Source organism: Hemiscyllium ocellatum, chromosome X, assembly GCF_020745735.1.
Source record: "Hemiscyllium ocellatum isolate sHemOce1 chromosome X, sHemOce1.pat.X.cur, whole genome shotgun sequence".
Lineage (NCBI taxonomy): Eukaryota > Metazoa > Chordata > Chondrichthyes > Orectolobiformes > Hemiscylliidae > Hemiscyllium > Hemiscyllium ocellatum.
This window is the reverse complement of record NC_083453.1, coordinates 23,153,468-23,180,150: the sequence shown is the minus strand read 5'-3', so window position 1 is coordinate 23,180,150 and position 26,683 is coordinate 23,153,468. Positions and strand designations below refer to the sequence as shown.

At 39.9% G+C, this 26,683-nt stretch overlaps 1 protein-coding gene across 3 annotated transcripts in view; it reads left to right on the top strand.

The window, feature by feature from the left end:
* LOC132805836 (signal transducer and activator of transcription 5B-like) overlaps positions 1–26,683 on the top strand; it is a 153,781-nt gene that overhangs the window by 100,282 nt on the left and 26,816 nt on the right. For all 3 annotated transcript variants that reach the window (XM_060821139.1, XM_060821140.1, XM_060821138.1), the window contains 9 exons: positions 2,162–2,303; positions 3,190–3,331; positions 3,982–4,077; positions 12,552–12,759; positions 14,113–14,213; positions 19,917–20,065; positions 22,577–22,714; positions 24,085–24,264; positions 26,027–26,114. In XM_060821139.1, the coding sequence (XP_060677122.1) occupies positions 2,179–2,303; positions 3,190–3,331; positions 3,982–4,077; positions 12,552–12,759; positions 14,113–14,213; positions 19,917–20,065; positions 22,577–22,714; positions 24,085–24,264; positions 26,027–26,114 (1,227 nt within the window). In that variant the 5' untranslated portion in view covers positions 2,162–2,178. The remainder of the gene's footprint in view (positions 1–2,161; positions 2,304–3,189; positions 3,332–3,981; positions 4,078–12,551; positions 12,760–14,112; positions 14,214–19,916; positions 20,066–22,576; positions 22,715–24,084; positions 24,265–26,026; positions 26,115–26,683) is intronic.

Here is a 26,683-nt window from a genome sequence, read left to right as displayed (position 1 = left end):
AAATTTGGCAGATGGAGTATAATGTGGGAAAACACAAATTCCATTTTGGCAGGAAGAGTAAGAAAAACAGCATGTTTAAATGGAGAGATTGCAACATTTTGCAGTATGTAGGGATCTGGGTGTACTGATATGTAGGCCACCATAGTTATTAAGCTGGTACAACAATCCAGAAGGAAAATATCAGTAATATTTGGAATTGAATGTGCTGGGTGTGCTGGAGCTTCACTTGAATACACAAGACAAGTCAGACTGATATGCATAATTTGTGCATCTTATTACTCGCCTACCTTCTGGGAAGTGGTTAGATAGACAATTAGAAAGGTTTGTTGCCTTTATGCAAGAGGGCGTTAAACTTAGGAAGAATGTCTTGCTTTTGATCTCTTCTGAGTTCAGACAGCACAGCCATCCAACTGCTCTTGACTCCGCAGAGTCCCTTGCACAGAACCTGTGTAGTTCAACTGTCTTCTGAATAGTACAGCTACTTATACACTTGTAACATGGAGTCTACATCTGTCTGTTTCTCCTTCTCCCATGTATTGCCTGTAACCTCCTGAATTGCTCTTCAGTAACCCCTGAACTTGCTTGAATGACTTATTGGAAATCTAGCAATATATCACTCCTGTATTGATGGGCAAAATTGAATATTGCCATTCATCAACTCTCCGAACAAAATGCTCATAAATGTTATGAGCAGTAGATTGTTGGTTTTCTCAGTACAAGAGTTCTCCAAATAACGAACGTCCAACTTTGAACACTTGTATTTTTGAACATGCTCTTGCTCTTTTAAAGACCCAACATACGAGCACTTCCCGTGTTTGGGTACAGCTGCTTTCCACTGGCCTATATTATGTTCAGACTTGCGTACAAGTTGACTTGCGAACAGACTCCAGACGGAACCTGGGAACTGCCTTTACAAAAGATGGATACAAGTTGAGGATTTTATCAGAGTTGAGGCCACAGTTGGATCAGCCATGATCATGTTTTGATGGGTCAAACTAGAGAGATGGAATAGCTATTCCCCAGATTAGTTTATTCTTACTCAAACAGCTATGTTTGCAATGCTCAAAGCATAAGATCACATCTAATGTTCGATACTGTGATTGGACAATATTTGTTGAACAAATCAGAGTGTGCCAATAATTACTCAAACAGTTTTAAGGTCAAGCTCATTATGTAGTTTCCTTTATGTAGCTTCCAGCAAGTACTTGTTAATACGTAGAGCTCTGTCCTTGGAACATAACTAGGCTATAAGCCTTTTTAATTACAATAAAAAGTTTGGAGAACAACTTTTTCCTGGTGCATCGCCCTTCTCATAGTCAGAAAGTCTTAGAGTGGTACAGCATGGAAGCAGACCCTTCGGTCCAACTCGTCCATGCCGACCAGATATCACAACCTCACCTAGTCCCACCTACCAACCCATATCCCTCCAAACCCTTCCTATTCATATACCCATCAGATACTTTTAAAACGTTGCAATTGTATCTGCCTCCACCACTTCCTCTGGCAGCTCATTCCATACATGTGCTACCCTCTGCGTGAAAAAATTGCCTCTTGGGTCCCTTTTATATCTTTTCCCCTCTCACCCTAAACCTATGCCCTCTAGTTCTGGACTCTCGCATCTCAGGGAAAAGATCTTGTCTACTTATCCTCTCCATGCCCCTCATGATTTTATAAACCTCTATAAGGTCACCCCTCAGCCTCCAACGCTCCAGGGAATACAGCCCCAGCCTATTCAACCTCTCCCTGTAGTTCAAACCCTCCAACCCTGGCACCATCCTTGTAAACCTTTTCTGAATCCTTTCAAGTTTCACTCAATGCCTCCAACAATCAGTTGATTTGCCTGTTTAAAATTTGAAACTCAGGCGAATTTTTTTCTTTTTTTTAAACCAAAGGGTACGAAGATGAGTTGAAAAAGCTCTAACTAATTTACACTCATTTAGCACAGGCTAGAGGTCAATCTCCTGTGGCTTAACTACTTACTGAACAAAATCACTGCTGCATAGATCAAGTTCCATGATAGCCTAAGTTCTGAGCTGCTATTAAGTTTGCAAAGTTCAATAACTAGGTAATGCAAGTGTCTGAGTGTTATGTATAGATCGACTTGTTCTGAAGCAGATTACTATTAAAACCTATCCTTAGAATATGATCTGCTTTTTTTCAGGTACTTAAGGGCAAAGGATGGCTTTCTGGAGTGAGATAGTGAAATTGCAACAGTTCCTTCCTCGATTCCAGGCATTGTATGCACAGCGATTCCCCATTGAGGTCCGGCACTACCTTGCTGAATGGATAGAACAGCAGCCATGGTCAGTCAATGGAGTAATAACATTCACGATTGCTCTCCTGTTGTGGTTCTAAGCAAACGAAACTACTTCAGAAGTCTATTAATCAAGTAACAATTTCACCGCTTTTAAATAGATGCATTATTATAATCCCCACTGCTTCTGTTGGGAGTTAACACCAACACACCCACTCTTTAAGTGTTGGTTGATGTATCTTTTAAAACTCTGAAAGAGAGCAGCAACAGGAAATGACTGTGGTCAGGGTTGAAATGGCAGTTGAATAAGGCTGTGTCTGTAATGATAAAGACTATCCTTGTTAACAGAGGACTGGCAATAGTAAACATAGTCAAAAATCACACAACACCAGGTTATAGTCCAACAGGTTTAATTGGAAGCACACTAGCTTTCGGAGCGAAGGAGCGTCGCTCCAAAAGCTAGTGTGCTTCCAATTAAACCTGTTGGACTATAACCTGGTGTTGTGTGATTTTTAACTTTGTACACCCCAGTCCAACACTGGCATCTCCAAATCATGAATAGTAAACATAGTTACAATCTGGCAGCATTCCATTGCCATTATATTCTGTCCAACACTTTAAACCTGTGCCCAATGGTCACCGACAAAGAGCACAAATTTCATGACATTTTGGTTTGCCACAGGAGCTGAGATTCTGTCCATAATGAGTGCATACTACCTTGTGTCTCACTGTATTTCTCTGATCATTGTTTTGCATCAAATCTGTTTTTTGGCTGGTTTGACTTGTGCAATTGCACATCTGTCTGTGTGCATGCATTTTAACATGAGGCATTAGTACAGGATGTTTATTAGCAATGTTGATGTTCCACATTGACTTGTCAGCTTTTCTTTTGTTTTCCAATTAAAATGTTTCAATTTGTCTCCTGTCTTTTTAAGGAGTTCCATTCACATAAACCCTGCTAATGAAAGTCTTGCTCGAAATCTCTTGGAAACAATGGTATCTGAATTACAGAAAGTGTCAAGTCGTATGTCCTATCCAGTGACATGCAAGCTCAATGAATATGCTGTTGCTCTCAAGGTAGGCTTTAGAAAACAAGTAGGAAAGTGCTTAATTTGTATTTTAACATGATTTGAATGATAGGTTATAGTATAATGAATAGTATAGAATACTTGACTGTGTTTGCCTTTTAATGTCTTCAAGTGGTTCAGTTAATGTTTCTCTGAGATTCCACATTCTCATTGAAGAGGGTGGGCATCCAATCTACGAACAATGTCTGAAGTGCTGCCTAGGGCATGTTGGCTGGGTAGTGGAGCATCGAAAGCACGAATTTTTACCCTATCACTTTAATACTTGTCAAGATTTGGCTCTGATTTGTAGGCATAGAAACTGACAATGACTAGTCGCCACTGGTTATGTACTAGTAGATTAGCCTTTTGTTTGTTCCAGTTAATGCTGTCCTCTGCTAATTGACCTGAATACATCTGATGCATCAAGATAAATAATGGCAAGGATAGTTGGCTGATATCTAGCAAATGATACTGTGCAAGCAGTGGAAGTGCATTGAGAGTATTCAGCAGTTGCCTCACTCTGAACCAGAAATGTTGACATGCCGATTTATTGAAGATGCTCATTGGCTGCTTTGCGTTACTGCATTTTCTAGAATAGACTATCAGCTATTTGATCGAAAGTCACAAAAATAATACTTCAATTAATGTTTTATGTTACAGAAAACATTTGATCAGCAGCCATTAGAATTAGTGAATATTATGAACTGTCTCTTGATGCGGGAAAATCAATTATTCCAGGAACTTCAGCAAACTCATGTAAGTTTTCAACATTTTCTGAAGCTATGCCCTTCGTCGGGAAAAAAGGACTACCACACAGTTGTCATGATGAGATTGGGAATTACGTACCCATTCATGTGCCTTCGTCATGCTAATGGTGGGAAATGTTAAGTTTTTGAAAGTTTTGTAAAGCGTTCTGGTTAAGTGTGGTATAGAAATACTTTACTCCCTTTTCCCAAAAGTGCAGATTTGTGCTGCAAAATGGATCCACAGATGCAGGGATATTTCTTAATATTTGCTCCAATGGCTATTCTATGCATTTGACTTTAGCATGTCTATTTGGCTTTGAGGAACCTTGCAGCTGATCCTGAAATTGTCCTCACCTAACGTCCACAGATGTTACTGAATAGGATAACAAACAGAAGGCTGAATTTGTTGGTTTCCTTTTGAGGCCAGAGGGAAACTGAGCTTTAGCAGATCCGTTTTATAAAATGTTCTTCAGAGTCCTCCTGCGCATTCATCAAGTACATGGTCAAGCATTTTGACTTCACTTTGGCAAAAATGTGTTTGTCATCTTGAACATCACATTAGTAAGCAACAAGATTGGAGATTGTCATTGGGTTGATTACCAGTAACTGCAGGGTTTTTTAAAAAAAAAATTATTCATGGGATGTGGGCATCATTTGAGCCAGCATTTATTGCCCATTTCTGGTTGTTTTTGAGCTGCCTCCTTGAACCCCAGCAGTCCATTCGGTTTAAGTAGACCCACTATGCCATTAGAGAGAGAGTTTCACTTGTCGTAGGTCTGCTCAATTCTGGAAATTTTTTTTATCATTTCTGATTTCATGTTCAAGTTAACTAGGCTAAATTAATAATATCATTTGTGTAGTGAAATTTAACACCAATGATCAGGAACTAATACTATGAGTAGTATCATCCAGTTAAATCATTGCATTTTTTGTTTTTCAAGCTAAATAATCTAGAACCAGTAAAAACCACTAAACAAACAAGCAAACTAAGTTTGTCATAATTTTTCTGGTCATTCCCTCCCTTCCTATGGTTTTATACAGATCCAAATAACCTGTTTATTATCAGCATATAAACACAATATGACTTCATTGCCATTTTAAAAAAAAATGTGTAATTGTTCAAAACTGCCCACAGGAATGTTTCCCTGAATATGGGTAATATTTCCACATCTGTCCTAAACCTTGTAATTTGACTTAGGCCTTGGAAGATGGAAAGCATCAAATCATGTAGAATTTGTTAACGTGTGGGTGAGAGACTTGAGAATAGTTCAAACCCCACAATACAGTGTAGCACAATAATTTAGCTGCAAAATTTCAAAACAGCAGCTGAGAGGTTGAAAGGAGCAAAGGTAAAATTTACTGCATTTTATATAGATTAAGCCTTTTTTTTTTATTAATGGGCTGAAGCTTTTCCCTGAATGTGGTGTGGGCCCCATTTACGCAAGGAGATTAGATTCCGTACAGTGTGGAAACAGTTCCTTCGGAACAAGGAGTCCACACCGACCCTCCGAAGAGTAACCCACCCAGACCCATTTCCCTCTGCCTAATCCACCTAACACTATGGGCAATTTAAAATGGCCAATTCACCTGACCTGCACATCTTTGGACTGTGGGAGGAAACCGGAACACCCGGAGGAAACCCATGCAGGCACAGGGAGAATGTGAAAACTCCACACAGACAGTCGTCCAAGGCTGGAATTGAACTTGGACCCCTGGTGCTGTGAGGCAGCAGTGCTAACCACTGAGCCACCGTGCTGCCCTAATGGGAAATGGGCTTGATTGCTTTTTTTTTTGAAGCAGTTATGACAACCAAACAGGAGTAGCTCCAAGGAAATTCTTGGCATGCTCTTTTTCAAGTTTTAAACGGAAAGTGAATTCTGTGTGATAAGTGTATTAAGTACCGTGATGGTCAGTATTGCTGAGAAAAGACACGTTCTTTCAAAGCTCTCTGAATTGCACCCAGCAGGACATTTGCAAGAGTACCAGTGTAATGGGTAACAACATTTTAAGAACATGAGCTAAATAAAAGGAGAGTGCTGATTGTTTGGCAAGTGGGCTGCAATGGAGAAGTCATTAATTAGGCAGTGACTGACTGTGACTGCCAAATTTTGTTTAAACTTAAACCAGGCAAGTGGACTCTAGTCAACAGGATCTGAAGGAGTGAACCAGAGAATGTGGCTGTCACCTGTTTCAAAAGTTGAAGTAGGCTCTTTCTGAAGTCGTGGATTTGTTCGCTGAGCCGGTGTGTTTTTCTGCAAATGTTTTGTCGTCTCACTAGGTGACTTCATCAGTGTGCCTTTGTCATCATTAGACATCCACAACTGGAAGAAACCCATCATCACATCCTCCCCGGAATAAAGTTCACTAAAAAACAGGAAAACAACAGCAGACTACCCTTCCTGGAGGTATTAGTGGAACATGCACCTACCGGGGAACTCCAGACCAGTGTGTACAGGAAGGACACCCATACTGAACTATAACAGCAATCGCCTCAGTACCCACAAGCACAGCTGCATTAGGATGTTATTTAATCACATTGCAGCCACCCAGAACTCCAGAAGGCAGAAGAGGAACCCTATTCAAAGGATTTAAACGCAACAATTACCCAAGAGCACTATCCTTCAGTACCTACAGGGCAAACCCAAAGAGGAAATTACTACAATCCCAGACACAATAGTGACCATACCATACATCAAAGACCTGTCAGAGATAACTACCTGACTACTAAGTCTCCTGAGAATCTTAGTGACCCACAAACCAGTGAACACCTTCCATCAGCTACTCCCAAAGGTTAAAGACTCAATACCCACGTCCAACAGGATGAACATTCTCTCCAAGATACCCTGCAAAGACTGTGAAAAACACTTAAAGGACAAACTGGAAGAAAACTGACCATATAAGTGCATGAACATCAGCTCACCACTGCCAGAAATGACCAGTACACGCTCATTTCCAATCACACGGACAGCGAAGAACACACATTCAACTGGGATGATGTAACTATCCGAGCACAGGCAAAACAGAGATGCCAGAGAATTCCTTGAAGCCTGTCACTCCATCCGGAACTCAATCAATAAACACATTGAACTGGACCCCGCATATAAGCCACTCCGATATAGAACCAGCAGTGCCAACAAACAAACACATAAATACCAGGTGGGACAGAGCACCAACACCTTATCAAAGCAGCACTGACTCGGTTACCCAGCGAGGTGACGAAACGTCTGCAGAAAAACACTGGCTCGGCAAACGAATCCACAACCCAAGCTACAAATCTTCTCGAGCTCTAAAGACTATGTGCATGTTCTTGCTGTCTGTAAAGAACAGGGCCCTGAGTATTTGCATATATAGTTTCCAGTATGTCCAAATGCACCACACTACAAGTCCAACTATCATAAATACATTGTCTGAGTAATTCTTAAAAGTACGCACTAAAGATCATTTTACATATTTTATCTGGTTGCATATCTAATGTTGGTCATTGTTTTGAGCTTCTCAAGTGTGGAGTAGCTAGGTACAGTAAGTACTTGAACCGTTGCAAATGGCTAAAGAACAGGTTATTTGACATTCTCTGCCAGTTTTTGGAATGTACTTTCTGCTTACCTTATCATACTGGTGCTGAAAGTTACATACCATGTTGCTATCTTTTTGGTTTAAGAGCAACATTACTGATGCTGCATGCTAGCAGCATGTTGTTTCAACTATATCGTAGGCAGACTGCCTTTTTGGCTTGTCGGGGGCATCTTGTTAACAGTAAACTTTTGTGTTGCTACCTTTTTCAGAGTAAGCCTGAAAAGTGTCCAGTATAACTCATTACCCTAGAAGAGCAAGATATCTCAAAAACTTAAACAACAGGTGGAGGTAGCTGTTTCATGTTCCTACTATGCAGCAGCAATATGAGCAGTGTTCACCACTAATTGCTGTCAAGCTAAAAAGACATTCTGTCTATCCCATTAACACGGTATTTAAATTCCATGCCAGTGTGATGCTAGGTAAGAAGGTTGTACGTCCCAAAAAAACTGGCTGACTGTATAATTCAACATGGCTGATGAAGGACTTTTGCCCGAAACGTTGATTTTCCTGCTCCTCAGATGCTGCCTGACCCGCTGCAGTCCACCTGCTGTGGGTTGACCCACAATGCCATTAGGGAGGAAATTCTAGGAATTTGACCTAGCAACATTGAAGGAACGGTGATATTTCCAAGTCAGGGTGGTGAGTGGCTTGGAGGGGAACTTGGTGGTGTTCCCATGTATCTGCTGTACTTGTCCTTCTAGATGGAAGTAGTGTGGGTTAGGAAGGTGGTGTCTGAGCATCTTGCAAATAGTAGCAGTAGCAGCAGCGTGTGCTACTGAGTGTCGGTGGGGGAGGGAATAGATGTTTGAGGATGTGCCAATCAAGTGGGCTGCTTTGTCCTGGATGGTGTTGAGCTTCTTGAGTGTTGTTGGAGCTGCACTCATCAAGGCAAGTGGGGAGTATTCCATCACACACCTGACCTGTGCCTTGCAGATGGTGGACAGGCTTTGGGGAGTCAGGAGGTGAGTTACTCCCCACAGTATTCCTAGCTTCTGACTTGCTCGTGTAGGCACTGTGTTTATGTGGTGAGTCCAGTTGAGTTTCTGGTCAATGGTTTAATTTGATAATGTTTGCTAAATAATCTTTAGTCTGCTAAGAATTAAAGATCATCAGTTGGACTTGTAGTGTGGTGTACTTGCTCAACCTGGAAGCTGCATGTGTTAATACAGAGCCTTGGTCTTTCCATACAGAAAAACATGCGCACAGAGCGCTTATTTCAACTTGTAAAATAAGTGACAACCATTTATGTGGTGCATTTGTCCAGGCAATGCCGAGACCAATCATTGTCAATCTTGCCTGGTTTAAAATTAAATAAAGTCTGGCGATTAACTGTCAACTGCCAACTCATTAGTGCATTCTCTATGGCAGTGCCTCAACCAGAGTCTGCTTGCCATCTAATCCTTAATGCACTTCTCATACAGTAAAAATGTTGTTTCCCCTCTTACATTGGAATTCTTGTGTCTGTGTACAAGATGAAAGGCTTTGACAAAAGTGCCCTTTTTCAAGCGATATTGAGTCGATACAATGACTATTGAAGAGAAGATTATGCTGAATGTCCACCTACAAGTGCAATTACAGCAGAAATGAATTGTATGTTTCTTTTAGTCTGCTGAGTATATTCTGACCAAGCATCATATTTTGAGTATCCAACCCAAGTATTAGGAAATCCACAAGTAGATTTTAATATTTGTTTGCTTAGTATGGAGTGTTTACTTTGTCCCCATAGGATCACATCCACATATCCAAGTCTTGTTTGTTTAATGTGTGTGTACAGAAGCACTGCTACTTTTAATGTCTTAACAGCACAGCACCAGCAAGATTCCTGCTGCTCATCCATCCCAAACCACCTTGCCTATTAGCTCATTAACTTGTAGATTTGTTTGATAGAACATAGGGAAAACCCTAGCCCCCAGAAATGGGGCCAACTCTCAATGAGCTAAACTTTAACCATATACTCGGATTGCATACCCATATGGCTCAATTGTCAGATTATTGGTAGAGTGCCGTGAGTTTTGGTTTTGATGTTTAAGGATGAGCTTGGAAGTCTGTGCATTAATAGGTTGAAATAAGGGGAAAGTTAAAGGAACATTGAGCTTTGCAGGGAGACAAAATAAGTAGTAATAAGGAAAGCCGAGGTGTTTGGAGAAATGTAAATGTACCCCTAGTATCTTGATTGGTATGTTGTAATCATGAGATCTGCAGCTCTAATGTAAGTGCCTTTGTGTGCAATCTTGATTTGATTTATTACTGTCACAAGTACCTAGGTACAGTGAAAAGTTTTGTTTTGCATGCAATACAGTTAGATCATACAAAGTACAACAGGGTAATAGAATAGAGCTTTTCGGGGGGAGTGGGGCGGGGGTTTAAAGACATGTCACTTGAAACATGGTGGTGCAGCTGAAGATGTGTGGATTTTCAGAACTGAAGAGAGCCAGCTACTAAAAGAAATAGGAAGATTTTCTCAAAATAAAGAACAACAGTCTTCAACTTTTGAATTACTTATTGCAATCCGCTTGGGAAAGTGCACTGATTCTCGAGCCCCATGATGTTTGGGGTCACTACAAAAGTTAATGACTTCATCAAGTACATAAAGTCCCTAATTTGCCTGTCTGATAGACTCTGGTTGACAGAAAACACTGACCCAGTTTGCAATATTTCAAGAGTGATCTGACCAGAGCCTTATGCAAACTCAGCAATACCTCTCTGCCGTTGTATTCTAACCCTCTTGAAATGAATGCTAGCATTGTATTTCCCTTCCTAACTGGCAACTGAAGCTTCATGTTAACCTTAAGAGAATCCTGATATAGGAGTCCCAAATCCCTTTATGCTTCAGATTTCCAAAGCCTTTCCCCATTTTAGAAACCAGTCTATGCTTCTATTCTTCCTGCCCAAGTGCACAACCTCACACTTTTCCATGTTTTATTCCATTTGCCACTTCTTTGCCAATTATCCTAGCCACTTCAAGTGATTCTGCAGCCTCACTGCTTCCTCAACATTAACTCCCCCTCCACCTATCTCTCCATCTATTTCTGTGTCATCTGTAAACTTAACAGCAATTCCCTCAGTTCCTTCATTCAAATCATTTTATATATAACATGAATAGTTGAAGTCCCAGCACTGACCTCTGCAGAAGGCCACTAGGCATCAGCTACATTCCTGAATATTACTCCTTATCCCCACTCTCTGCCAGTCAGGAGAAAGCTTTGATTTGCACCTCAACACTGCTCCGAGTACAAATCATATGCTGCTTGTGAAAGGCATAAAGGATGGAGAAAGGTGATCTTGATGTTGAGATGGGCCTTGCCATACTTATACACATCTTGCCATGACCTGAGGTTGCTCAGACCTATTTATGATTCTGCCCATAGAGTTCTGCCCATAGCTTGGAAAAACCATTCAGCCTGTTGTGTTCATGCTGGTGACCAACCACCTATCTACTTCAGTTCCATTTTCCAGAAATTGGCTTGTAGCCTTGTATGCTATGACACTTCAAGTGATCATCGAAATATTTCTTAAATGTTGTGATGGTTCCTGCCTCCTCTGCCTTGTATTTTAGGCAATGGATTCCAGCTATCCACCCCTTTCTGGGTGAAAGAATTCTTCCGTAAGTTCCATCAAAATCACCTGCCCTTTACCTTGAACCTATGCCCTCATTGATCCCTGCCCTATCTTCCCCGAGCCCACCACCACCTATCACTTTTCTCTGCTCTAACAAAACCAACCCCAGCCTACCTTGCCTCTCTTGATAGCTGAAACATTCCAGCCCAGACCATGTCCTGTTAAATCTCCTCTGTGCCCTCTCTAGTGCAATCGCATCCTTCCTAAAACTCTGCACTGTTTTCCAGCTGTGGCCTACCGTTGTGGATACTTCAATCAATAAAACCCCCATGCTCTCGAATTCAGTGCCTTGACTAATAAAGGCAAATACCCCATATGCCTATTTAACCACCTTTATTTACCTGTCCTGAGTGATTCAGGAATGAAGAGTTCAACCATTTCATGAAGGATTGGGAAATTTAGCACCATGCGTCATCTCTACATAATCCCCAGTCAAAAGGAAAAGTTGAAGCAGCAGTTCATCAAATTTACAAAAAGGATCACAATAAAGTTAAGCAAACACTGCTCAGACCTTTACAAAGCGTAAATGAAGGAGAGTGAAGTCATGGAAAGTAAATAGTGCATGCAACCCACTTTCTCTCTCAAAATGGGGAATGTTTGGAGAAATGTAATCGGACTATTAGTGTGCTGGCTGGCCTGCTGTCATCTTACAACCTCTACCTCACTTTTAAAGGCTTCCACAGGCTTTGTTCAAAGCTTCAAACAAATGGGGGAATTGGATTTTGAATGAGTTACTGATACACTTGTGCAAAAATTGAGTTTCAAAGATTTAAAAACTACAAGTGAAAATTGGATTGTTTATCCAAATAGGAGTTCTTTTTTGGTATTCCTGAAGGAGTGTGCGAAGTTATGTTATTGTTGGATATAAGAACAATTGCAAAATGTAGAAATGACTGATTCTTTGGCAGCTATGAGCAAATGAAAAGTGAGAAGGTCCCCAGTTATTAACAAGGACAGAATATTTTTGGCTCTATTGAGGATTGTTGACCTTTAGAAATGCTTCAGTGAGTCAGACTGGTGAATGTTTGTTTGAACTGGCAGGGTGTGATCATTCACTTAAAGACTATTTCCAGAACACAAACCAAACTGCTTCTGAGAGCTATTGGAATGGCATGGTTAACTCATTTATTCAGAGAATTTGTAAAATGGAAGAGTATTTCTTGTATTCCTTTATGTAAGGAAATAACAAATAAAAGATGCAAAATCACCCAGTAAATGGTTATTTTTTTGCCACTGTTTTTAAAATCTAAACCAGTTTTAGATCTTGGTATTAGATCTGATTTTGTTTTGTAGGCTGGTGTACCAACTGTCACCTTACCAACTCAACCTGTTCTGAACACCAACAGTGAAAGGTTAAAGCAGGAAGATGCAAATGTGTTACAGCAGCTCTCTCTGCTGAATGGCTTAATCAAGACCATTCAGATGTACCGCAGTGCTATTCAGCAAATGAATGAAACTCCTGATCAGGAGCAGCAGCAGCAGCTGCCACAGTGTTACCAATGTGAGTACGACACAGATTTTGCAAAGCTCAAAATACCAATAAGTCTAATCTGAACTCTATATTAAAAGCTCAGTGAATTTATTACCCTGCTAACTCGCCAGGTGAGTGAGTCAAACTCAATTCGGCAGCATTAAAGGATCAATTATTTACATCTTAGGTTAGGATATTTCAGATCTAGAAAAATTCTTTAAAAAAAACTTGTATGCCAGTTAATCAGAATGCTTAATTATAAATCCAGTTTATTTACATGTCGCACTCCTTATTGGATCTTCAATTAAAAATGAATGATGTGTGAAATGGGTCTGGAAAGAGTAAAGATTAATGTTTCTGGGGAGACTTCTAATCACAAGGTCATTGGAGAAGGATGTTACATGCAATGTAATGCGTTAATCCATTACAATCCTACAGTTCTCCTTTGCAGAATCCTTATGGTTTTAAAGAGATTCCATTTTATTTTGTCTCTGTTAATCTCTTCCGTAGCTCAAGCCACCTGTTCACCACTCTAAGAATTCCGAATCTCTAACTTTTATATCTAACGGATTTTAGCAGTATAATTCAATATCTACTGGCTTTTTTTTGTTTTGCCTCAATGGACATGCCAAGCATTTCCAGATATATCCAAACATATCCATTGAAGATATTTTAGTATCGCTCTTTCAGTGTTATTCATATTTTTCTGTCTCATGAGTGCACCAACGACCTGTTGTGCGTCACCTCCCACGTGTGAACATTGTTTTCTATACCTCAAGTGCAGTCCCTTTTTATCTTGCTTGTGCTTCATCTCACCCCCAACCCCATGCACATGCAGTTCAGTCTTGCTCCCTCACGCATGTCGCCTTGTGTGCAAACCTTTAATCAAATATCGTTTTCTTCTGCGTACTTCTTTCTCTGCTTAGTCCCTGCGTTCCATGCAGTTACCTATTTTCCCTCTTCCACCTCCAAGATGTGCATATGTCTCTGTTTCTTTTGTTTCCCTTGTGTGTTTCCTTTTTTCAAGATGTGGAGGTGCTGGTGTCGGACTGGGGTGGACAGTTATTTTTTATCCTTTTCTAAAGCAAGTTGCCTTCATGTGCACAAACTTATAATCTTAAATTCCCTGATTCTCCCCCGATGCATTTTCTCTTGTACAAATATTTCTTATCTCAACCTTTTTCACTTCCCCATCCGATACACGTTTTTCTGTGTTTCGCAGCAGGGACAGAAGAATCTCAGTGGGCAGAATTATACCTGAGTGTTTTGTGTTGACTGGCTACAAAAGGAAATCAAATTAGATGAATGAACAAAAAGAAAAAATGTTTGTGCGTGGTGATGTCTTCCTAGATCTCTGGATCATTGCATAATTGTTTATTTTAGCTCAGCACCACCTACAGCAAGCAAATAGTCCACTACCAGAATACACCAAGAGGGAGGAGCATGTAAACCAGCAGAAGACCACATGGGACGATCACAGAAGGGTGAGCTAGCTCTGTTACTAGTTTTAAAAAAAACAGTTGGATAAGCTATGGAAACATTTTTGCAATAGCTTCTTTGAAGTGTAAACAAATCAAAGCCTTCTCCCAGAAATTGCCACCATTTGTAAATGAGCCCTTTTGTGTTTGCTTTGTGTGTCTGCTTCCCACCAAATCATGGGTTTCCATGTATATTAAAATATGCAGCTGATCAAAAGGAAGCCTCTATCAATGTGTTTTGAAGTCCAAACAGAAGCTACTGAAATCCTTAAATAGGGTTTTCATTTGCCTGATTACAGGTACTTGCTCCTTCTAGGGACGCACTACTTATCCAAGTCTAGAGAATTTAAATGTTGAGTGACAAAGCAAGGCTTGGGTGTTGTGGCATCTAACAGCAGACTCCGGACAGTTTTACCAATATTGAATACTGGGAAGTGGCTAAAATCTTCAGTTATATTGCTTAATATATTGGCTTGAAGGTTTATCTGAAGCCATATTGGATGAATTGCCCCCTCCAGCTACTATGAATTAACGAGGTCAGCTGGTCACTTAGGAACCTCCCCATGGAGTATCGTGGACTTACATATGTATCCTAATACTTCAGCAACTCCATCGTATGGGTTGACTTGCCACCAATTTTCCATTTCAAACCAACTTCTTCCCAAATCGGTATTTTCTCTTCCCTGTCCTTCGTTTCCCCACTCTTTACAGAGTACCCTTTACAATATATTGTGTTATGCACCTTCATGTTCTAGATATCCAAGTCCAATGCTACGTGCTCTCGCTCATAAACTGCCATACGTCAGTCTTTGATTTTGCAAAATGTGTCCTGAAGAACTGTCTGAATTGTTGCATTTCACACTGATGTGCTTTGTGCAATAATCTTTTGTGCTCTTAGGGAAATGCTACTGTGAAGTCAGCAGCGTTACAATGAGACTGAAGTGGCATTAAGTAACTTTGCTCTCACATCTACAGTATTGTACTTGAATCTCTCTGATTTTTCACTGACATTCAGCAGTCTGTGTGTATAGCCAAACCTGTGATGTACTAAGGTTGACCAAGGTGCAATTCATCTAATGTTGGCTCCGGTTGTTCGATTGAAGCTGATCTAGCATGAATGTGCAATGCCTGGTACTCTTAGTCATTCAGTAAAAATGTTACACAAACATGATTGCATTCCTGCTGTCAAAAGGAATTTTGAGCTTGCTTGCTTACAAATGATTGTAACTCTGTTAAATCCAAGAAAGGTTGTTCCTCCCTTTTAAAATCTGGTTTTTGAATAATCTGAAACTTTTTCACTGCTCCATATGTGAAACTTGGCTCATTTGATAGCGCATTCTTAGTCAGAAGGTTCTGGGTTTAAAGACTTGAGTTCATGAGCTTGACTGACATCTCTATGTGGTGCTGAAGGAACACTCCTAGTTCTTTGGGTGAAATTTTAATTTGACACTCTGTCTGCTCAGGTGAGTGCACTGTTTGGCAAAAGGGCAAGGAGTTCACATGGTATCCTAGGTAAATATTCCTTCTACAAGCAGTATCAACAAAAATAAATTAACTGGTCATTTCATCTTATTGGTGTTTAAAGAATCATGCTGTGCGCAAAATGGCTGCTGCATTTGCCTACATTCATCACCGCATTCCAAAGCAAAATATTATGTGAAGAACCTTGAGACGTTTCTGAGAAACATGATAAGACGCAATATAATTGCATATGTTTTTTACTGCGTGCCAACTACTATTTGTGCTTCTGTTGATAAGCAGTCAAAACCATTTCTGAGCTTGAGCTGGTGAGAGTCCTTTGCCCTAAGAGAAAGGGGAAGTCATTAGGCTAATTGCTTTAGTCGAGTACATTTGCAGCCCTAGATATTAGCATTGGTAGCTGGTGCTTTGTTTTTCCTTGTAAAAATGCATGGCAACAGATAACAGTTGAAAGTATAAACAGCTCTATCTTTTATGTTACTGCCATTAAACTGAAGCTTAATTAAGAAGTTAAGCAGGTTAGGGAGAAAAGTTGCTCGCAGGACAGAAGAAATACTTTTGAGCTACTTGATGAATTCATGACTACATGGCAAGCATATTTGCTGGGAAAGTCTGTGCTGATAGCAAGTCTTGTAGTTGACTGCAGAAAAACGTTTCAAGTGTAAGGGGTGATGGTGAATGTCTTTTTATCTATACTAGTTACCATTTGGCAGACTGCATTGCATTTTACAAGAATTGCTGACTATTTCACTGGCTGTAAATTCATGCCAAGCGCAAATCAAAGACTGCAGCATTAATGCATAAAGTTTTTATATACGCAAGGGAAAGTTTGCACCTGGGAAACTGGCTATAATCTTCTAGCTGCTGCCGATTTGATCTTAAATATTGAATGTCTTAAGATTAGCCCACCCCTTAGGTGTGTGTGCATAAAGACAGCAGTGCACGAGTAACTGCATACTTGCCTGCTTGACTTTTGTTTTCATTTTGATCAGAAGCTTTGTTTTTTTTTCAAAAAACGCACTCCTTCACAGTGTAACAATGGTTAATGAACAATACTTGTCCTTTTTATCTCTTCCTGTTCCATCCACTGTCCATACAGGAAAAAATCTTTTTTTAGAAAGCACCTAACCAAGAATGAACTCATTTGAATACATTGTGTTTTTGTTTTTATTTTCTCCATACCTCCTCTTTACTAGGAAACAGCACCACCAGTTTGCCTCTGAGGTGAAAGGTAATCGTGCTTAGTGGAACATGTTAACATAGTTTGCGTTCAGTATCAACATGAAACATACTCTGATTAGGTGCAAAGCAAAGCTTCCTCTTAATCATCCCTAGCAATGTGAATTAACATCAGTGTAATATGTTTCCTCTATTTCACAGACCATCTCCTCAGTAAGATTGCCAATTTGTTCTAAATTAGATCAATGTCAATTTGAAATTGAGCTGTTTGCCTAGACTTATTTCATTTGGGACCCCAACAATGGCAAAGAGACCTTCATCCCATCAACCCAGGGCTGGGTTTGGATATGTTTGAAAGTACAACTTGATTGTATGCCCCTAATCACTGCTTCCCCAAATATCATCCCTAAAGTAGTCCTACTTTGTAACAACAGTACCACCTAATCTAGAGATACTTTTACCCAGAGCACCCTCCATTCCAAATGTACGTTTCTCCCCCTTTTGTCAGCATTTTGCATTAGAAGGAAATGGTCTTGATGGTTTTTGAATTTTTAACCCAGACTTTCATGGGTTTTGCAAGTTGCTGTTGGATTAGGTGCTATCTGTTCTGGATGTGCAGAATAGTTCCAAACAGTTCCTTATTTGTGTTGTAAAACTTTTTGCACTGATGCAATGATGAATTGGCAAAAATATAGTTAGATGCTTATCTTTTCAGTTAAGGAGTGAACGCCAATTTAAAGCTGGCACATTATGGTGTCTTTGACAAAGTAGAAAAATAGTATCCATAGAAAGTTGGCCTACTGTCATTAATAATAGTTTAAAAATGCAATTAGTCCTGGACATCTATTGTTGACTGGGTTGTTCACTTGATCATACAGTACTTGGATTATTTAAAGTGAGGATCCTCTTGATGTGATGTGATAATTATAAAAACTAGGGACCTGTTAGTTATATGGTTAAAGCTTCATTGAAGACTTTCAGCTGTCCCAGTAGTATAACCATATTTTATGACTATTTAGCCATTAGGCAGCCATTCAAAAGTGCTTGCTCGTTGAACTGAACCCACTACGAATATTTACTACTTATGAGTAATTTTTAAAAATTTTTGCAAAAGTTATATAGTACTGAATTGGCAATTGCAGCCAAATGCTTGCACTTATATGGCACCTTTTATAGTGAAACGTCCCAAGGCACTTCACACAATTTGGGGAGGCGGTGAGGGTGATGGTTAAGACAACAGACATTGAGCTGCATTCAGCAGAAGGTACTGAGGCACGAAGGTTTGAGATTTTTGTAGATGAAGAGGTGTGGTAGTTCACGAAAAGAATTGCAGACTAAGATTGTAATAGCTGAAGGTTCTGCTGTGAATGGTGGAATCGAGGGGGAATGTGGTAGGCTAGCATAAGAAGAACAGAGGGCATAAACCGAAACACAATATTGGAGAAGATTGCATAGGTAGAAAGGGCTGAGACTGTGAAGGGATCTTAAACGAAGGTAAAAATTTATGTTATCAGTGTATTGCTTAGGATTGAAGATTGTGCAGTCATTGAAATGAATGTGATAGGTGAATCAGACTTGCCTGAAGGTAGAGTGTAGCAGCACAAAGTTGGATGAGTTAGTGTGTGTGTGTTGATAAAGAACCTTGAATACTAGTAAGAAGGGGGCTCATGAAACTGAGCTTGGAGATGAAAACATGAGTGAATATTTAAAGGGAGGCAATTTCCCAGTGGTATTATCACTGCAGTGTTAATCCAGAGACCCAGGAATGTTCTCGGGACCCGGGTTTGAATCTCACCATGGCAGATGGTGGAATTTGAATTCAATAAAAATCTGGAATTAAAAGTCCAGTACTAAAAAATGACCAGGAAACGATTGTCGATTTGTCAGGAAAACCTATCTGGTTCACTAATGCCCCTTAGGGAAGGAAATTGCCGTCCTTACCTGGTCTGGCCTATATGTGACTCCAGACCCACAGCAATGTGGTTGACTCTTAACTGCCCTCTGGGCAATTAGGCATGGACAATAAATGCTGCCTAGCGAATGACATCCTCACCCCATGCATGAAGTTTAAATAAAAGTTACTCTGGATTGAAGTATGGATGGAGATGAAGCAGGTTTGAGCTGGAATATAGTGGTTTTTAGCTAAGAATTAGATTATTGTCATTTGATTTAGTTATGCACTGAGATTGTAAAACGATAGCAAAGTGGTTGGAAAGAGCACAGTTGTCCAGATCATGACAGTCTTTGTCTTGCAAGTGCTAAGCTGGAGAAAGTTAATGATTGGGAAGCAGAAAAGAGGAGAAAATGGTACACATTATTTCAAAACAAAAAGCTGCCCAAGTTAAAATGGTTGTGGATCATTGTTTCATGCCTACTTTTGATTCAAGGTGCAATCTTCCAGAACTTTAGGAATTCTAGATTACAGTTTAATATTACACACTATGATGCAGAAATATTTATAAAATTGTACAGAAAATTTACAGAAGGTTTATGAACTAAATTGTCACAGATGGTTGAGTCAGTTAACTAAATTGGATACAAATCTTCCATTCCAATAGCCTTGCAAACTGAAATGGATTGGGAGAAGGAATGAAGCCTCAAACTAATTTGTCGCACTATTGAATGTGTGCCTCCCAATAATCGCATACCTTGTGACTTTTTTTTAAATTTTAGCTTTGCTTTGCAGTTCACCAAGAGTTTCATGTGGTCTGCTGTATGACCAGTACATATGCAGAAAAATCTGTCTAGCCAACATGCCAACAAAATTAGAAATTTTGAATGGTGGCTCCCCTTTACCTTTTTTAAGCTTTGCCTGACACTAAATATTGAATAGAGGCTATAGTGTTTCTGCAGATTGCATTACATTTGAGCATGAACAGAGAAGCTGGTCTCAGTCTTATTGTTCAGCTCTAACAGACCTATGGAGAGAACAAAATACACTGGGTACACAAGCTGTTTGAGTGTTGCTCCCTGGGACCCATTTTAATAGGGTAAACATGCCTTAAGGCTAACAATGAATCTTTATGGGTTTTTTGAATGGCTTTTTAACAGAAGAGAAATTACAGCATCTTGGAAGCGGTGAGATCTCTGGAACAGGTCCAGGGCCTTGTGCTGAATATGATTCAGGACTGGAAACGACGACTACAGCTGTCAGGAAATGGTGCCTACTTTGAGGACAACCTGGGGTCACTTCAGGAATGGTGAGGAACCAGATTCAGTCCATTTTGTGTGCAGTATTTTACAAATAAATCGGCACGTAGGCGCAAACGTCAAATTGAGATGCACTGAATTGCAGTTGATCACGGAAATTCCTACTTATTCATAATTAATTATAGAAGTTTTGTTTGAATGATGGATTATTAGATTCTTTCATGACATCAGTGTTGCAGAAATACAAATAATTTAAGTGAAATTTGATGCACGCATTGCCAAATCAATTTCTGTTAAATGATGGGTCTTGTAGTTGATGGCTTATTTTGAATAAAATGTGGAAAAAAAATCTATGGACATTATTTCAAATTTTGTGCCTCGACTGTAACCCTACCAAAGGGCTACCCAGCAAGAAACAGTTTTAACCCTGCTCAAATTTAGTGATGTATTTATGTATTGAGTATCTTGCCATATTAAAAATTGTATGTGGTCCTCATCATTGGTGTTAAATTTTATTTAAATTATTCAAGTTATTTTATTGTATGAAAGTAAATGTGGCCTAGTCCAATTGTTATGAATTCATCACCATTTTCCTATTTCTTTCTGGCTGCTCTCAGTTGCTTCAAGTGGGGGGAGAAAATACAAAATCCATTCTAAACCTGCTCTAATATCCTTGTTTTAAACTCCCACTTGCCTCCAGCAAAGGTGGTTGATCTTGTCTCTTTGACTTGTGGCTGTCATTGAATTTGCAAATCTCCAGCTCTTCCCTTTTCCAAGGGAATTCCAATCAGCTTGAGATCAGGGGTTTGAGCAGTTGGTGCTATTGCTGGACAACAAGGTAACCAATGGGGTAGCACCACTGAAAACAGACACAATGGCATGGCGCTGACGGTTTCAACTCCTGGTGTATCACTGTTGCATGCATTGAGTCAGAGTGGAAAATGGAAAACTGCTAAAGTCACAACATTGATACCAGACCAGCTGTAGGGCTGCAAGTACTGTACTGACTTGCAGGTTACCCGATCGACTAGGATATTGGTGCTAGAGACTTCAAGTGAGCAGACTCGATCGGCAGAAATTTCCATGCCTCAAAATCTTTATTTATTGAGTCTCTGTACTTTAATATATTAGAGAATTTATTTTACTATCAGAATGCAACCTTTATTACTGTTTGTGAATTTGCAAGTTCTGTAAGTGTTTTATATGTTCACCATGCCAATTAATTCAGGAGTTGGTGATACAGAGTTATTTGCAGTCAGATGTTTTAGCATTTCAACTACCAGTGGGATTCCTTGCTGAACTATAGAAAGAGTGCTCCTCTCTCTGAGCAGGTATCATTTCAACTTTCATTATGGTTCTTACAAGGTCTTGAACTAGAACAAATAGTTCTGGACTTCTGTATAGTTCTTGTTTTGGTTATGGTTTTTAAGTTTATCATGGTGACACTTCACAGAGAGATACTCATTTTCTGGGCTTGCCTTGCTGTTCACATAAACTTAACCAAAACAATATATAGCTTTGATAAGTTCCAGTTTTTGAACAGAACTGGATTCTTAAAATTAATTGTTTTAGTTTCGGCCAAAGTGGCTCTTCCTTAACGTATTGCAAATGAGTTGCAAGCAGAGCTATTTATTATAAAACCTGCACCTGAATCTTCTCAATTTGTCATGTATAAAAGACAGTGTTGTAAATTGCAGTTTTTACCTGATTTAGCTCACTTCAAATTAGGTTTAGTAACTTTTACCAAATATGCTTCATTTCCTCAGTGAATATTTTCAGGGTGTAGAATTAACATCTTTTTTCAATTTCTATTCCCCACACTGAACTTTACTATCTCCTGTCCTGAATTGTTGGATAGTGCTGAAGAAACTCAGCAGATCTGACCATCTCTATGGAGAGAAAAAGAGTTAGCATTTCAAGTTCAGAAACCTTTTGTCAGGACTAGGGTCGATGAAAGGTCAGTGGACTCGAAACATTAACGTGGTGTTTCTCTCAAAATGTACTGGAGACCTGCTGAGTTTTCCCTCCAACACTTGTTGCATTTGTTTTAAGTGTCTGTTGCTTAGACATAGAAAATAGGAGCAGGAGTAGGTCATTTGGCTCATTTAGCCTGTAATTTAACACAATTGTGTCCGATCCTCGATCTCAACACTCATCTGCTCTCTCCCCTATGCCCCTTCACACCTTCAGCCTCTAGAAATGTATCTTCTTTCGTAACTATATTCAGTGACTCGGCCTCCGCAGCCAAGAGTGTTCAGTATCCTCCTTCAAGCCAGGCACCCAATGATGCAATTTGGGCTGAGCATCGGAACGTTTAATTTGGAAGATTTCCTGTGTTATGATTGATCACTGGAGGACTCTGTAATGACAGTGTGCCTACTGAGGGTGATATGCTCCCATTTGAGTATCCTCCAAGGAAAAGGTACAATGTTAGGCTTCATTTGAATATGCCTGGTCTTGTCTTAGCATTCCAGTATTTTAGTTGATAGAATTCTCTGTGTTGTCCTGTTGATTTATTACTTAGAATTAAATATTTATAACAAAGTATGCTCTTATTCCAGGTGTGATAAGCTTGCAGAAATGAACTGTCAGATTCAGCAAGAGCTTGGCCTGATTAGTACACAGGAAGACATTGCTAGTGACCAGATATCAGGAGTGCCTGAGAGACTCTCCTCTTTACTCAGTAACTTGGTCAGAAGGTAATTCCATTATTATCATATTGCTTGTACCACCAAATGGTGGATAAGGTTCAAGGGGATGGTCTGGTCTATCACTGCGTAAATTCCTTAAGTTGCATCAGTGCTGCATGTGCAAACTCTTTGATTTTCTACATTCGACATGTAGTGTCATAGAGATGTACAGCATGGAAACAGATCCTTTGGTCCAACTCGTCCATGCCGACCAAACATCCTAACCTAATCTAGTTCCATTTGCCAGCAATTGGCCTATATCCCTCGAAACCCTTCCTATTCATACACCCATCCAGATGCCTTTTAAATGCTGTAATTGTACCAGCCTCCACCACTTCCTCTGGCAGCTCGTTCCACACACCACCCTCTGTGTGAAAAAGTTGCTCCGGGGTCCCTCTTTTATATCTTTCCCCTCTCACCCTTAACCTATACCCACTTAGTTCTGGATCCCCCCCACCCCAGGGAAAAGACCTTGGCTATTTACCCTGTCCATTCCCCTCATGACCTTTATAAACCTCGTCCTCCGATGCTCCAGGGAAAACGGCCTATTCAGCTCTCCTGTGAGCTCAAATCCTCCAACCCTGGCAATATCCTTGTAAATCTTTTTTTTGAACCTTTTCAAGGCTCATGTCCTGATATAAAGCAAATCCTTCATCTGGAAAATGGTTCATGCTTGCCCTAATTCTGAGCTAGTACAATTTAAACTAGCGGCTTGATTCTTCTGTGAATTAACTGTCCTACCTTGTTCTGAACACAATTTGAAATATTTATGCAGAAACGACCCAGAATGCAGTCTTTTGGAATGTAGTGGTTTACCTCCGTTGAGAGCAAGGTGTGTGAATGGAGGAATGTTGCAAAACTTTGTAACGAACATTTGAATATCCATTTTGATCAGATTCTGTGATAAGGGGAGAAAAAGTTAAGAATGACTGACTGCCACTGTTGAACGGTTTCTGCTTCTCAGCCAGTATGTGCATTAATAGCTTTTCTTGCTGATAAGAGTGATTTTTCATTGAGTGAAAAAGGGCGATGTAAACATGAACACCTTCATTTTCAGATCATTTGAATGTTAGTGAAATTTGCTATTAATCTTGTTTTTCCCCACCCCAAACCCCAGGTAGATTCAAAAGTTTACAATGAAGCCGTTCATCTCATTGTGTCTGCACTGGTCAGCAAAGATCCTACAACACAAATCCCATGTCTCGTGAGGTGGGGCTAGTGGAAGTAGAAACAGTTAACCCTGCTTAGAGGTCACTGTCACATGTCTCTTAAAGCCAGCACTGGCCTGTGGGCCAGGAAGATTGGCAGAGCTAGTAAATGATGTTTTTTTTTCTTGAAAATTTAAATGTTAAGTTTGACCTGTTTCCACAATTTTACAGTGCATTCCTTGTGGAAAAGCAGCCTCCACAGGTACTAAAGACTCAAAGTAAGTTTTCTTCAACTGTTCGCTTTTTGCTTGGCTTGAAGTTAAATGCCCCAACAAAGCCTCCTGTTGTGAAAGCCATAATCATTACGGAGCAACAGGCCAGAGTTATGAGACAGCATGGGAGCATACACAAGTAAGATTGAATTCAGTGCTAAAATATATGTATGTATGTATTATATGTATCTCTGTATCCAGTCTGCTTGTTATTCAGTATGTACAGAGTTTGTGTTTTAGAAGGTTTGATGCTTCTGAGAACCATCCATGAAAATAAAATCTGATTATTATGAGTCCAGCTGATGACGTGTCAGATGCCAAACTGAAATCTGGCTTGATGATCAAATTTTTAACAAATTTACCGAGTCAGTGTTTTACTGTAATGTAATGCTGCAAATTTTGGTTTTAACATTAAAACAAGTTTATTATCTGCCATGAAGCAAAGTTACAATAGATTAACCAAAATATTTACATTTTACACCATTTGAAAGATTTAATGCACGATTTACTGGGTGGCACAGTGGTTAGCACTGCTGCCTCACAGCGCCAGAGACCTGGGTTCAATCCCCGCCTCAGGCAACTGTCTGTGTGGAGTTTGCACATTCTCTCTGTGTCTGCGTGGGTTTCCTCCCACAATCCACAAATGTGCACGTTAGGTGAATTGGCCATGCTAAATTGCCCGTAGTATGAGGTGCATTAGTCAGAGGGGAATGGGTCTGGGTGGGTTGCTCTTCAGAGGGTCGGTGTGGACTCGTTGGGCCGAAAGGCCTGTTTCCACACTGTCAGTAATCTAATCTAAAATGCAACCTCCCTTTGACCAATACTGCCAATTTACAGCATTCGCACACGAGAGAGGATTCCATTCTCTATCAAATCTATAGGTGTGACTTGATTTGTTTCTTTCAATTCCCACTCCTATGCAAACTGAAAACGAGAGCTTTAAAGCTATGGTTCTTCTCTTCCTTTTTAAAACGTTTTTTCCCTCTTTTCCTCTTTTTTTTCTCCTCTCTTTTTCTTTCTCTCTCTCTCTTTTTCTCTTTCTCTCTCTTTTTTTTCTCTCTCTCTCTCTCTCTCTCTCTCTCTCATTTTAAAAAAAAATGTATTATTTCTGTTTTTCCTTGCCCGCCATTTTCTGGAGCAGGGCAGACCGTATAGATGATGGCCGAGATGAGATCAACCACGATTGCGTTGCAAGGTGGAGCGGGCTTGAGCTGAATTGTCTACTCCTGCTCCTGGCCCTTATGGTCTTTAAACTTCAAAATAAATGATCATAATAAATCTCACACCTGCCATCACAATATAACCAAAGTTTTAATTTTTTTTTGCAATAATAGTAAAAGTGCCAACCTGTTACATTTTAATACAGGGCTTGATGTAAAATCTTAGAACTTGACCAAAATTTCTCAAGTTTCTAACATTTAAATCAGGTTTAAGGTTAAGTACATCAGATTTAAGATTTTGCAATTAATAAATGTTAAAAAAAAAAATTGGGGGATGAAATTCAAACGGTTTGTTTTTGTTTGTCTTTGTCTTTCCCTTCTGAAGATAGCCGTTCCCGTGGGCCCATTTCCACAGGTGCCAGCGAGCCCTCCATTGCCTTGCCCTGGGGTTAATATTATTCAAGTGTGAGGGCCCATTGAGAACACTGACAAAGTATTTGAAGTAAGATGGCCACACAGCACTTAATCCATAGGCCTCGAGTGATCCAAGTGGATTCTCAACAAGGAAAGAAAGTGTTCAGTTTTTCGATTTATTCCATAGTCCTTTTGTGTGTTGAGGTAGAGCACACTCTTGGTGTGGTCGCAGATTTTCATTTTGAAAAGTTGAAATTAATTTATGCATGTTACTATTTGATTTTGAAAAATGTGAAACTACTGTATTTATTTTTATTCCACCACCAGTGAAAACACAGGAGAGATCATGAACAATACCAGCTTATTGGAGTTCAGCAATGCCACAAAAACCACCAGTGCCAGCTTCAGGAGTATGGTGTGTATTAAAGCTAAAAGCAAGTACTACCATCCCAGAGGGTTTTGTCTGCATATTTTTATATGGATACTCTTGACATTCACCTTGGCGCTCTCAATTTTAGCCACAGAAGAGTATTTCACCTGCACTATGGTGGTGATGTTACCGGATTAGTAAGTCAAGGGTCTGGGCTAATAATGTTCTTGTGTCAGTTCAAGAACCTGAATTCATAAAATACAGTATCGTACCATACAGCATAGAAGGAGAACATTAACCTATCATGTCTGTGACTGTTCTCTTCAAGAGTAACTCAGCTAATCCCACTCCCCTGTTGCTGTGTTTCACCCTACAAATGTCATCTTTTCACATGTGCCATCTAGTTCTCAGCTTTTCTGGCGATGGGAATAGTTTCTTGGTATGTGTTCCGTGTGAACGTCTCAATTTTTGAACACTTCTATCAAACCAGTTCTGTTCTTTCTCTTCAAAGGATAAAATTCCCAATGTCTCCAATCTATCCATGTAACTGCAGTGCCCCGTCTTAGAACCGTTCTCTCAAATCATTTTTGTACTCTCCCTATGGTCACCACATA